This window comes from Macrobrachium rosenbergii, chromosome 47 (assembly GCF_040412425.1).
Source record: "Macrobrachium rosenbergii isolate ZJJX-2024 chromosome 47, ASM4041242v1, whole genome shotgun sequence".
In the NCBI taxonomy this organism is placed as follows: Eukaryota; Metazoa; Arthropoda; class Malacostraca; order Decapoda; family Palaemonidae; genus Macrobrachium; species Macrobrachium rosenbergii.
The window spans coordinates 18,676,682-18,690,389 of NC_089787.1; the positions used below are offsets into that span (position 1 = coordinate 18,676,682).

The window sequence follows — 13,708 nt, forward strand, 5'->3', positions numbered from 1 at the left end:
ATCTTTCGTTAGATTAGGAGAAAATTTGAAATCGAGTACAAGAGAGAGAGAGAGATACACCACATTTTTAATGATTATTTTTTTATATTTATTGGAAAAGAGAGAGCAAATATACAACAGTTATTTTTAATGCATTATTGTTTTACTTGGTGAGAGAGAGAGCAGATATGTAATGATTTTTTAGTATATTATTTTACTTGGGGAGAAAGAAAAAGTAAGTCTCATAACGCCATGCAGGACAGCATTACGGATGGGAAACAAGACACCTGTTTCCAAGGCCACGCGGCATTACGTAACTGTATTGTGTAGCAGTATGGTTAAAGAATACAGGCTTTCCTGCCAGAGCCCATCGCTACTGGAGAAGTACAAGGAACGCTGCAATTAATGCATGCGGTACAGGGGGATCTAAAGGTCACACTGTGATGGTTCTTGCGCGACAAATTACCTACGGGACGCACGCTCTAGTGAGGTTTAGGGGGTTTGTGTTTTTATTGTTTAGCCTTCCAGGCAGCTGCTGTATTGTCTGTACAGCCTTCCAGGGAACGTACTGGAAGAGCTGGAATGCAGCATGAGTATCTGCGCAACAGAATAATGATTGTTGGGTCAATTAAACGAGCTTATCACTCGAGACTCGGGGCAATTATAGAATTAAGAGGCGTGGTTGGTTGGTGGTATCTGGCATTCACCGGCGATCGTCGCGGGAAGTTGCCACAATGCGACATACGACGGGAAATCTTGCACCACTTTATAATAATTAAACTAAAATCAACAGAGCGAGAGTCCAAGTGCATTCTGTTAATTCCTGCATCCTGAGAGAGAGAGAGAGAGAGAGAGAGAACTAAAAAGTAGCAGTCAGGTTCACGGTAAAAATTGACAGAAATCGTGTACAGGTAAACAACGGGAGGTAATCATAGCCAGAATGAGTGATGAATAAAAAAAGGTTAATAAGCAAACGGATTACAGAATAAAAGACGCAAAGGAAAAGCTGCTGTCTGGAGAGAAAGCAGCCCTGTGTCTATGGCGTGATTCATGAATAGCTGTTGTTAAGTGTAGGTCTCTGAAAAGGCAGAGATGAGGAACTATGCAAGAGTGGGAGGGGCAAATGTAGATACGAGGATAACCTTGGATGTTACTCCATGAAATGAGACCAGTTAATAGGTTGAGAAATGGAGAAGACCCAAAAACTATCGCCATTACAGGTGATATGCTATAACCGAGTGGCTGGTCAGGGCAAGTAAGGTATGTCTGGATGAGGGAAAAGAAGTTTTAGAGGGAACAGAGGTGTGTATGAGAACGTAGGGATAAAGTATGTAGAAAGGAATTTGTTAATGGTGATTAGAATTTTCTTAATGAAACCTGCATGTGCTAGAATATGTAGAGGGTAGAGTGACTAGTTTGGTGTCGAAGTGGTACACAAACTATGGTGTGTTAAGTCTCCATGGCTTTCCATGTCAGAATGGATGGAATAATGACAAAATTCAGGGAAAAGACAGTTGTTGGTGGAAATTTAGGGACAGACACCATGGCCGTGAATGAACTCTGCTTTGATTGGTGTTTGGCGATAGTGGAAAAAGGCTGCGCAGATTCCCCTCATAATCAGAGCGTCTCGAAGCAATGTGATTGATGTTTTTGCCTATGACAAACTTTTTCCTTTTACACACACACACAGACACACACGCACAGACGTACATGTGCATGAGTAGCCAGTGGTGCAGACAACAATTATGATGACTTGTAATTGTTTCTGAGGTAAAAATGAATCAGTATTTTTGAAGTATTATGAATCTTCATAATTCCACGATTTCGTGACTGTTCTTGTAAAGAGAGAGAGAGAGAACAGATTTTTAATTATAATTTTTCATATATTACTTTATTTAAAGAGAGAAAGAGAAAGAGCAAATATATAAAGATCATTTTTTAAATATTATTATTTTACTTGGAGAGAGAGAGAGAGATGATTTACAGATATATATTGATTAATTTCCATATATCACTTTATTGAGAGAGAACAGATTGTTAATTATTATCTTTCATATACTGTTACTTTATTTGGGAAAGAGAGAAAGAGAGAGAGAGCAGATATATAATGATCATTTTTAATATATTTTACTTGGGGAGAGAGAAAGAGAGAAGAGGGGGGAGGCAGTTGGGACACCGACTGGTAGGAGGGCCAAGCCAAGGGCAACCCCCAAAAAAGATGTATATAAAAGGACGACATGCATGCAGGCCATGTCATCCTTGCCTGCAATCTCCTACTGCAAGCAGCAAGCAGCCAGCCTCTTTCAGCATCTCCTCTCAGGGGCCATCAGTCCACATTCGAGAATGGCGTCCCGCAAGATGGGCATCTTGGGCCTCCTTCTTGCCTGCTTCTGTGCCGGAGGTAAGTCTGTATGTCTGTCTGTCAGGTGTCCATAAAATCTATGGATGTATTTCCGTTGAATTTTTGGAAGGTTTTTCGGGCGAATCCTAACTTTGGCCCATAATTTTCAGTGTATGATGATTTTCAATGTATGATGTTTTTCTAACTTTAAGGACTCCATAGGTGGGTAGTGACTTCAGTGCACCTCTTGCGGTTCACTGTAGGCTTTACTTAAGAGGATCGGCCGCCTAAAAAAACCCAATAATCTTGAAAAAATTCGATTTGCTGAAAAAAGTTCTATGGCTTCGTATAGGGTTCAAGAATGTGTCCACGAAATATTATGCTAAAATTTGCCGTATTTCTCTAGTTATAGCCTCAAATGTAACAATAACTATATACCCATAAAACACCAGTAGCGCAAATGATTTAGTCTGGTATAGTTTTTGCGATATATATTACGAAAACTTCCTTTGAAATGAAATGTATAATGTCAATAATATCCTACTCGGCACCTTTTTAGTTATTCCTAATGACAACGCGCACACGTTGCCTATAAAGTTCCAAGCTAGAAGAACACTTGTTTTTTTCACCGTGCCTAAAAGGTCCAAGAGTTCACTTCATGCTTCTAGAATGCCGAAAAGCCAAGTGGAAAAGTCCAGGCGAGAAGTAGAAGAAAGAATTCAAGAAATTGGTGCCATAGAGGGGAATGGAGTGACGGAGAGAGAGAGAGAGAGCTGTCGCCCAGCAAACAGCGCAGGCAGCGATCTCTGCTGACCAGAGACCAACCACATCTACCCCTAAAAGCCTCTTTATTCGTTCGTCACTACTAAAGGGCAAAGATATTTTAGAAGAAAGCAGTAGCTCGGAGGCTGGTAATATAGACGATCGTGAAAATAAAATGATCATAATAAGTGAAGCAAGACTTGATGAATTACTTGAATCACGAATCCCTAATTGTGAATGTAAAGTAATTCCCAGGATCCATTTGGCAAGGGATGGATTCGAGACACTAATAAAAAAGTGTAGGCAACTATGATACCCTAGAGAATACCTTGCAGCAAGATCAGACAGGGGGGGACCAGGAACCTAAAATTTATAAGAATGTGTCTTAGGCACATAAATAATCAATTAATGTTCTTATTTATAATCATTTTGCATTAATTAATACCCAAAAATAAAAATTAAAACCATAGAATTAATTGTAACACAGTCTTTGAAGTCCCTTTTACTTTTTTATGTAACTAAAACTTTGAAGGCCCGTTTCTCAAAACAAAGTTTTTCGCCTTTAAAATGCATCTCCTCCTTAGTATTGGACCAATCTAAATGAAATTTTAAATATAACATGGGGAAACATGGTAGATTAAAACAAAGCCGGGGATTTTTAATATTTTGAGTTTCTGATTTTTGGCAATTTTTTTCTGTAATTTTTCCGGGAAAATTTCATTAAAAAAAAAAAAAAATTCATATCTCGAAAAATAATTGAAAAATCAAAAATCCCCGGCTTTATATCGAAGGTCCATATGTGTTTTATACGTGGTTCAAATCTCATCCCTTAAAACCAAAAAGCAAAGGAGGAGATGCATTTTGAAAATGGCCCTTTTTGGCCGAAAAATGCTCTGGCGTCACAAAACCTAAGGTCACTGAACAAAAATTTTTTCCCCAGAAGTTCCACACAATATCCTTTAACAAACCCCCTATATATCAACAACCTGTCGTTCAAAAAGTCGGAAACTGTGCAGCGTCCCATCGGCCCCTAGCTGCAATACCTTTCATTTCTTTTACTCTACCTCTGTTCACATTCTCTTTCTTCCGTCTTACTCTCAACCCTCAACTAACAATTGTTCCAGAGTGTGACTGATTAGGTTTCCTCCTCTTACACCTTTCGTTCTCGGTTTTTCTTTCAGTGCTGAATGACCTCATAGGTCCCAGCGCTTAGCCTTCAGCCTAAATTGTATATTGTATCCTATTCTGTTCTGTTGGGTCAAGGAAGAATTTATTATATTATATTTTGGACGAATCCCGACTTTGGTTAAGGATTTGAAACGGATGATGTTTTTCAAACTTTAAAGAGTTCAGTTCATAGGATCTCCAGTCGTATAGATTGTTCACTAGAGGAGGGTAATGTAGGAGATGGTTGGCAAAACTAGCCTCAGGAAAAATACATAAATACATGGATACCAAGTGTTGAATCATTTAGGGATAAACAGCTGGAATGACTGACGTTGGACTCCTAAGTGAGAAGAGGCTAAAGGGTCAAGCAAAAAATAAAAGGCAGAGAACCACACAGCTGGGAGGCCAAAGAGACTCCCAAGAGACTCCCAACAAATGACTTCTCTTAAAGCACTTGATCTTAAGGGTCGTTTCCTCACAACCTTTGAGGTTTCAGGATATCATGAATTGACAGTTTAGTAAGGGGTGTATGCACTCCCCTTTCAATACACCACCGTCACTATAATAGCTCTTCGTTGGGTGAGTCGGTAGAGCTGTGGACTAGCGCTCGCTAGGCCCGAGTTCGAGTCTCCAGCCGGCTGATGAAGAGTTAGAGGAATTTATTTCTGGTGGTAGAAATTCATTTCTCGCTATAATGTGGTTCTGATTCCACAATAAGCTGTAGGTCCCGTTGCTAAGTAACCAATTGGTTCTTAGCCACGTAAAATAAGTCTGATCCTTCTGGCCAGCCCTAGGAGAGCTGTTAATCAGCTCAGTGGTCTGGTAGAACTAAGGTATACTTAACTATACTAAATAATGTTATGCCCCTTTAGTTCTTATAATCACCTCCATCCCCCCAGGAACCTTTCCCTCATCAAAAAATACCTTACTTACCTTGGCCAGCCACTCAGTTTAACCATATTATGTGTGATCCCTTTAATTTTTGTTTTTTTCTCCATTTTCAACCTTCCACTACATCATGTAATGACCAAAGACTGTCTCAAATCTACACTGACCCCTCCAACTCCTGCATTATTCATCTCGGCTTCTCCCGTCTCACTCCAGCAACTTCATCGGAATGCGACAATGACCAGATCGCCTGCTCTGACAGGAATAAATGTGTGAGTTATCCGTACATCTGTGATAATGATGATGATTGCACTGACAACTCCGATGAAGATGCGGATTTGTGCTATGTGAGTATTAACTTCCTTATGTATTTACTGCTTTGATGTGATGCTGATGGGCATTCTTTGTGGGCCTGTGACGCAGCGGTGGTGGGAGTTGTCTGCTTTCGGGTTTCCGCCTTGATTCCTGCGACTGGAGGTGGAATGTGGCAGTGACTACTAGTCTGAGGTTTCTTTGGAGCCACCCTGCCAAGTAGGGGAGGCAATGGGTGATATATATATATATATATATATATATATATATATATATATATATATATATATATATATATATATATATATATATATACATACATACATACATACATACATACATACATACATATACATATTAGCTTTATCACATACACAATTGTTCTGTGCATTAGTAGGATTACTAAAAGGACCTCATTCAAACTGGATGGTATCTAATGGAGTATTTATTCAGAAAAAGTTACAAGCTTTCTTGGACAAATGATACTTGATAATGTGGACTGGTTGTCCAAAAAAGCTTGTAACTTTTTCTGAATAGATACTCCATTAGATACCATCCAGTTTGAACGAGGTCCTTTTAGTATATATACACATATATACAGTGGATAATTGGAAGCTGCAGAAAACAGAGGCAGGGACAGGATTTCTTATTTTATTTTTCAACTACATTCTAGGAAGAATGATCAGGACTCTAATATCCATGAGTCGTTTCGAGTCTTGGACAAAGCGAGGGGGTTCCGGAGCGTGACAGGGGCTCATGGAAATGTTTATCGACTGATATCCTTCTCTTTGAAACAGGCCTGGAAGAGTTACAACTGTTCCAGGGGCCAGACGTCTTGCACGAGGAACGGGATAACTACGTGTGTCCCTATCATGAGCTATTGCCTGATGAACGCCCCTCCTTGCAAAGGAGATCTCGACAGACGTGTCTGCGAGGTGAGGAATGTCATACAGATCTTTCTGGAAACAGCTTTGAAACTGACAGGTGTTTTAAGTTGGGTTTATCAAGTAAATTCATTTTGACTTTCATTGAGTGTATTTTATATGGCGTCACTTTGTTATTCTGACGAGTGTTTCAGGTTCGGTTTATCAAATAGCTTAAATTTTATTTTCATTGACGCTTTTAAATGGTTTCATTTTGATATTTACTGACAAGTGTTTAACAGTTTGGATTCATTTTGACTTTCATTAACTGTGTTGAATAGCTTCATTTTGGCATTTATTGACAAGTGTTTTTAAATGGCTCAGGCTCAAGTTCAGTTTATCAGGTGACTTGATTTTGACTTTCATTGACCATATTTTAAAAGTCTGGATTATAACTTAAATTGACCATATTTTAAATGGCTTGAATATGACTTTCATTGACCCCATTTTAAATGGCTTTACTTTAGCATTTATTGACAGGTGTTTTTTAAAATGGTCTTAAGTTCAGTTTCTCAGGTGGCTTGATTTTGACTTTCATTGACTTGTTTAAATGGCTCAATTAAGACTTTCATTGACCATATTTTAAATGGCTTGATTATGACTTTCATTGACCATATTTTAAATGGCTGTATTTTGAATTTCACTGACCACAGTTTAAATGGCTTGATTATGGCTTTTATTGACTATATTTCAAATGGCTTCATTTTGAAATTTACTAACAAGGGTTTTTAAATGGTTTGGAATTTAGTTCAGTTTATCAAGTGGCTAGATTTTGACTTTCATTGATTGTATTTTAAATTGCTTCATTTTGACATTTATTGACAAGTATTTTTAAATGGTTTAAATAGTTGGGAATTTAGCAATACTACAAACACATGGTGAGGAAGTTGATGAAAATATAGACATAGATGTCTGAGGTGGTATGTACATGTGGAGAGAACGGAAGGTGATTTGGAGCTAAAATTGACAGACGGGCTGAAGAGTGATGGGATGGTTGTGGTGAGTGGTGCAGTGTGTGTATCAGAGTTGATTTTCATTGTCAACATTCTCTTCCAGATGCTTAAAGGAGGAATCCTGACTGAATTAAGCAACTTTGTTGCGCACGCTCCCGTTTCAGGTGAGGACAGTTAAAATTCATCGCCTGTTGAATGACATAAATGTAATTTGATTTTCTCTCTCTCTCCCTCTCTGTCTCTCTCTCTGGATGATAAGAATATCTCTCTCCCTCTCTCTCTCTCTCTCTCTCTCTCTCTCTCTCTCTCTCTCTCTCTCTCTCTCTCTCTGGATGATAAGAATATCTCTCTCTCTCTCTCTCTCTCTCTCTCTCTCTCTCTCTCTCTCTCTCTCTCTCTCTCTCTCTCTCTCACTGCATGATAAGAATATTCTCTCTCTCTCTCTCTCTGGATGATAAGAATATCTCTCTTTCTATAAGGATCATAATAAGAATCTCCTAAGAATCTCTCTCTCTCTCTCTCTCTCTCTCTCTCTCTCTCTCTGCATGATAAGAATATCATCTCTCTCTCTCTCTCTCTCTCTCTCTCTCTCTCTCTCTCTCTCTCTCTCTCTCTCTGGATGATGAATCTCTCTCTCTCTCTCTCTCCTCTCTCTCTCTCTCTCTCTCTCTCTCTCTCTGGATGATAAGAATCTCTCTCTCTCTCTCTGGATGATAAGAATCTCTCTCTCTCTCTCTCTCTCTCTCTCTCTCTCTGATCTCTCTCTCTCTCTCTCTCTGGATGATAAGAATCTCTCTCTCTCTCTCTCTCTCTCTCTCTGGATGATAAGAATCTCTCTCTCCCTCTCTCTCTCTCTCTCTCTCTCTCTCTCTCTCTCTCTCTCTCTCTCTCTCTCTCTCTCTCTCTGGATGATAAGAATCTCTCTCTCTCTCTAAGATGATAATCTCTCTCTCTCTCTCTCTCTCTCTCTCTCTCTCTCTCTCTCTCTCTCTCTCTCTCTCTGGATGATAAGAATCTCTCTCTCTCTCTCTCTCTCTCTCTCTCTCTCTCTCTCTCTCTCTCTCTCTCTCTCTAAGATGATCTCTCTCTCTCTCTCTCTCTCTCTCTCTCTCTCTCTCTCTGGATGTTAAGAATCTCTCCCCCTCTCTCTCTCTCTCTCTCTCTCTCTCTCTCTCTCTCTCTCTCTCTCTCTCTCTCTCTCTCTGGATGATAAGAATCTCTCTCTCTCTCTCTCTCTGGATGATAATAATCTCTCTCTCTCTCTCTCTCTCTCTCTCTCTCTGGATGATAAGAATCAATGGAATTGACTGTGACCTGAGGTCGAAACAATAAACAATCTATGCAGTCTCTAAGAATACTCTCATCTTGATGCCTGTGAATGAAGAAACATATACAAATGTGTGAATTCGTATAAATACTCTAAAATGATTAAAATGGATGACCTGGCATTTTAGACTAATTTAGAATCTCTCTCTCTCTTAATCTCTCTCTCTCTCTGGCTCTCTCTGCTGTTTGCGGCGGTCCTTCCTGGGGGCCGCGCCTGGGGAATGAGCGACATGATGGCTGGGTGTTAACTGGTTTATTGGTTGTCTTACTGAGAACTCAGGAACTCAATCTGGGTCTCTTGGGTCGGCTCTCTCACTCCGTCACCAGTCTCCTAGGTAAAGGTTACTGCTGATTTATCTCTCTCTCTCTCTGTGAGAGACAATGGATGATAAGAATAAACAATAATATGCAGTGAACTCTCTCTCAGAGACACAATATAGATACAGTCTTGATGCCTGTGAATGAAGAAACTGTGATACTCTCTGACCTGGCTTTTAGGGCTAATTTAGCTTGAAGAAAACTCACCAAAGAAAACAAGCTCAGCGAGACTTAATTAATGGCGCCGCCGAAACACTATCCTGGCTCTCTCTCTCTCTCTCTCTCTCTCTCTCTGGATGATAAGAATATAAGAATCTCTCCCTATCTCTCTCTCTCTCTCTCTCTCTCTCTCTCTCTCTGGATGATAAGAATATCTCTCTTTCTATATGGATCATAATAAGAATCTCTCTCTCTCTCTCTCTCTCTCTCTCTCTCTCTCTCTCTCTGGATGATAATAAGAAGGGTATCCATCTCACCCCCACAGCAAGTAGCCTGAACAGGTCTGAGGTTCTGGCCGAGAAATTCAAGGACCTGATCCCACACACACTCAGCCACGACGACTGTCCCCAAATGTACACCAAGTTAGGAGACCAGTGTCTCTCCTTGTTCTACCTGGGAAAGGTAAGTAGGGAGGAAAGGTGGAGGAGAATTTGCTGAGGAGGAAGGGAAGGAGGAACAATTAATTTGGAAGAGGTATATGCTTTTATTTGTTTTCCGAGGCATTATTTTATGTAATTATGTTTGTGGGAATTTCTTTTTAGATGTTATGCGTTTGGAAGAATAGATATTATAAGTAGAGTAATTGTAGAATGAGTTTTTTAAAGGTTATTTTTCTTTGAAGACCATATTGTTTTATAGGATTATTTTTCCCAAGCGCTTTAATGCATGGGGTGAAATCTTATGGTGATGAATTTTTATTCCTAAGAAACATTTTTATCCCTGAAAATCTCCATGAAATTTAGATTTTCAGGGGAAACATTTCTGAAGAGAAATGTCTGGAAGAGACAATAAGTGAGAACTGTTTTCGAGAGGAAGAAAATATTTTAAAGGATTATTTGTGAAGAATTTTCTTTTTGGGGAGAAAACATTTTTATTGAAGCATTTCTTATGAGGAATTTTTTCATAGGGAATCACGATTTAGAGAGATTATTCTGAAATAAGATTTTTCTTTACATTTTTAATGGCAGGCATTTAACAACTGTGCATGATGGGAGAGAGAGAGAGAGAGAGAGAGAGAGAGAGAGAGAGAGAGAGAGAGAGAGAGAGAGAGAGAGAGAGAGAGAGAGAGTGAATATTCCACCTTCAAAATCCTCTTGTGTGCTCCTCAGATAAGCTGGTCTGAGTCACGAGAATTCTGCACCATGATCGGGGGCGAATTGATCACCTTACCTGAAATCGTTCACTACGCAAAAATCGTCCAACACCTTCATCAATATGGTTAGTTTTTTCGCAGATTTAAATATACTGATTGGTCTTTTGTTCCTCACACCATTGGACCTTGAAAGTGTCTGCCCGAGGCCCTTGTGCAATCAGAACCTCAAAAGTTCAAGCGTAGATGCAATGCATTACTACCCTAAGACAATTCATCTTGTTGTTTAATGATTTATTTGTATTTTTATCTATTTATATATTATTTCACTAATTTATCCTTGTTTTCTAATAAGCGGCCTCTTCTTCCTGCATTTCCTATCATCTTCTGTAACTTCTTTCAAATTATTATTATTATCATTCAGAACATGAACCCTGTTCATATGGAACAAGCCCACCAAAGGGGCCACTGACTTGAAATTCAAGCTTCCAAAGAATATTATGGGGTTAATTAGGAAGAAGTAAGAGGAGGTAAAGGCAAATACAGAAAGAAGGGATCTCACTTATTAAAAAAGACAAAAATAAATCAATAAGTTAAGAAATAGATAAAAATGTATTAAAATGCAAGAGAATAGTATTAGGGTAGTAACGAATTGTATCTTCCCTTGAACTTCTGAAGTTCCAATTCCACGACATCCTCTGGGAAGCTGTTCCACAGTCCACTAAGAAGTGTACCAGCTGCCAACTGCACTGAGCTGTAGCCACGGTAGGAACGTGCATGGGACTGGCAACTGCACAAGCATAGAAATATTTTCTCAAAAGAAAACCTGAATATATACAGCATCTTTGTGGAATTTGATAATAATAATACAGTCATAGCATCTTACCTCATATTCTTTCAGAGATCACATCCGATTTCTGGATCGGTGGCACGATGGAGAATGAGGAGGAGGGCTGGACTTGGATGGACGGCACCCCAATTCTTAAAGGATCGCCATTCTGGGCCACAAGGCAAGTAAATCCTTTTTGATTAGTATATGTATATGCATGTATGTATAGAGAATAACAGGACATCATTTAAACACTTGGTGACTAATGGAGATTTTATTCACAAAACTTTCAAGGACTAGTCAGTCCCCATCGTCCAATAGCAGGAGTCCTTGAAAGCTTGTAACTTTTGCAATAAAATCTCAGTTAGTTTGCATAAATGCACAGTACAGTTGGGCAAGTGAGCATGTATGTATATATGGCCTGAGAAAATTTGGGAGATGTGATATGCTGAGATGCAAAGAACTGATAATGTGGTTAGTGCAGGTGGAAGGACTGGTCAGAGAGTTTTCATGTGGTTCAGTCATGTGGGGAGAATGGATGATGAGGATAGTTTGCTGAAAGGAGCATACAGTTCAGAAGTCCAGTAATGAAAACAAATTCTTCGTGTTTGTCTTGAATGGTTAAGAAAAAGTCACTTTATATGACCAAATTTAAGTGAGTAAATACAGAAGAGGAGCTTTCGACCTTCACTAAGTTCCTCTTCAGCTGTACTGAGTAAAAATTACAAAGTTTACAAAGAAGTAAAAGTAAAAATACACAATTTTTAAAAGAGCAATTAAACTGGAAACTGTCAGTCTGGGGGTCTTCCTTGAGTATCATAATTTCTTGAAGGCATCTTCTTGTTAGTTCAGAAGTGTTTGTGCAAAGGAGCAGATGAAGACCTAGAGAAGATTGTGACCACTGCCTCATCCACACCTGAACTGCAGATATATAGATAAAGCCTCAAGCAGGAAACTTCCACAACATTAGCCTCTTCATACACATTCTTTCCTCCAACCAGTCATCCTCCATTCCCTATACGTGACCAGACCGTCTGAAAACTTTTTGATCCACCTTTTTACCTATGCCAATCCTTTTGTCACACCTTCTACATGTCTCCACTTTTCTCACCTTTTCAATTATAATTTTTCAATTTTTATTTATTTGCATTCACCTTCCAAACTTCACTTCCATAGAGGAGAGTTGGCTGAACAATCCATTCATACATTCCAACTTTGAATCTCACTGACACTCCAAGTTTTCTCCTAATCTTTTGTGTACATCCTTCTGCCTTCATTGCTCGCTCTCTCTCTCTGTTTGTGCTCGCAGCAAACAACAGGGTGCTCTTCCACTACAATCCAGAGTGCCTCTGCTAACCTAAGCAGTGAATTGCATACCTGGTGGCCTTTCGACTGCTGTGGGTCAAGGCCAGGGTGGATAGAAAAAAAAAATTGCAGACATGAGTGATCAGCACCCCATTAAAATTGATACGTTTGTCATGTTAACGCCGAGATTAAGATGGCCTCCTGTCATCACAGGACCTTGGCTCGGAGCAGCCCCCAGCCAGGCCATTCACAAGACATTCATTTAATATTTCCAGCAACTAACCTGCCTCTTCCATGACCTGTCACAGGCACAGCCCCATCTGCGTCAACCGGAACGTGACGGCATCCAGGTCAGACCAGGTTTGTTACGAGTACGAGCAGGCTCCGAAAGCCAGTGGCGCCTCAGAACAGTGTCTCAGCCTGTCCTTCGAACACTACTTCCACATGTTAGACAGCGACTGCATTGAGAAAGAGCCCGCTTTGCTTCTACAAGGGTGGGAAAGTGGAGAAAACGGAGTAGACGAGCTTTGGAGCCTTGGGGTAGCAAGCAGGGTATATTGTGAGAGAAAGGGACTTTTGCAGAATGTGTAAGAGTTAGGTAAATGTCACATGGCTCAATAGTTCCCTGTGAATAGATTGCTTGCATTATTATAGACGAAACTTTGTAGATTTAAATACGAGGCATTGGCAGTACAACCAATTGGAATGTGGTAGAATGAATAGGTACATTAGACCTTTTTGTAATGTGTAAAAGTTAAATAAATCTCATATGTATCCATGTTTGTTTTGAAATAAGTGGCATGCTTGTAGTTGTGAGGCCACACACACACGAGGCACGATTGGTCTGAGAATTTGCTCAGGAGCTGAACAAATCTTGTAATTGTCCACTTATCCATTATGGCCTGAGAGAGATGTCAGTAGCAGAGTTATGCTAAACAAAGTAGTGGAGAATTTCAATTTTATTTCTACTGCTGGCAGGTACTGGTAATTACTGCATTGCAGTTTATGCGTCTGCGCTGTACGCTATAGTTATGGCACCCTATATAATAAAGCTGTTTGACTTATTAGCAGCCTTGTATTCGTGATTGAAGGCTATTACTTGAGGCAAATGAGAGGAATTTCACTGGTAGCCTTAAAATCAAGATTGTGAATCATCTTGTCACTGGTTATTTGAGGGAACCATTTTCCTTGGAAAACCCAACGAAGAGTTATTCAAACTGAAGTTTAAATGTTGAAAAAAAAAATAGGCTTCTCAACTGTTTAGTTTGTAAAGGTTATATAAGATAAGATGTGTTT

General features: G+C 39.6%; 1 protein-coding gene across 1 annotated transcript; it reads left to right on the plus strand.

The window, feature by feature from the left end:
• Window positions 1-215: 215 nt before the first annotated feature.
• On the plus strand, window positions 216-13,188 carry LOC136830579 (uncharacterized). Its single transcript, XM_067090103.1, has 8 exons — window positions 216-2,380; window positions 5,354-5,484; window positions 6,247-6,384; window positions 7,429-7,489; window positions 9,454-9,590; window positions 10,298-10,406; window positions 11,180-11,288; window positions 12,721-13,188. The coding sequence occupies exons 1-8, from the start codon at window positions 2,221-2,223 to the stop codon at window positions 13,001-13,003; spliced, it is 1,128 nt and encodes a 375-aa protein (XP_066946204.1). The 5' UTR covers window positions 216-2,220; the 3' UTR covers window positions 13,004-13,188.
• The last annotated feature ends 520 nt before the right edge of the window (window positions 13,189-13,708 follow it).

Coding starts and splice junctions, on each gene's coding strand:
- LOC136830579 (XM_067090103.1), top strand. CDS start 2,221: ATGCAGGCCATGTCATCCTTGCCTGCAATCTCCTACTGCAAGCAGCAA. Junction 2,381..5,353: donor TGCCTGCTTCTGTGCCGGAG/GTAAGTCTGTAT, acceptor GTCTCACTCCAG/CAACTTCATCGGAATGCGAC. Junction 6,385..7,428: donor TCGACAGACGTGTCTGCGAG/GTGAGGAATGTC, acceptor ATTCTCTTCCAG/ATGCTTAAAGGAGGAATCCT.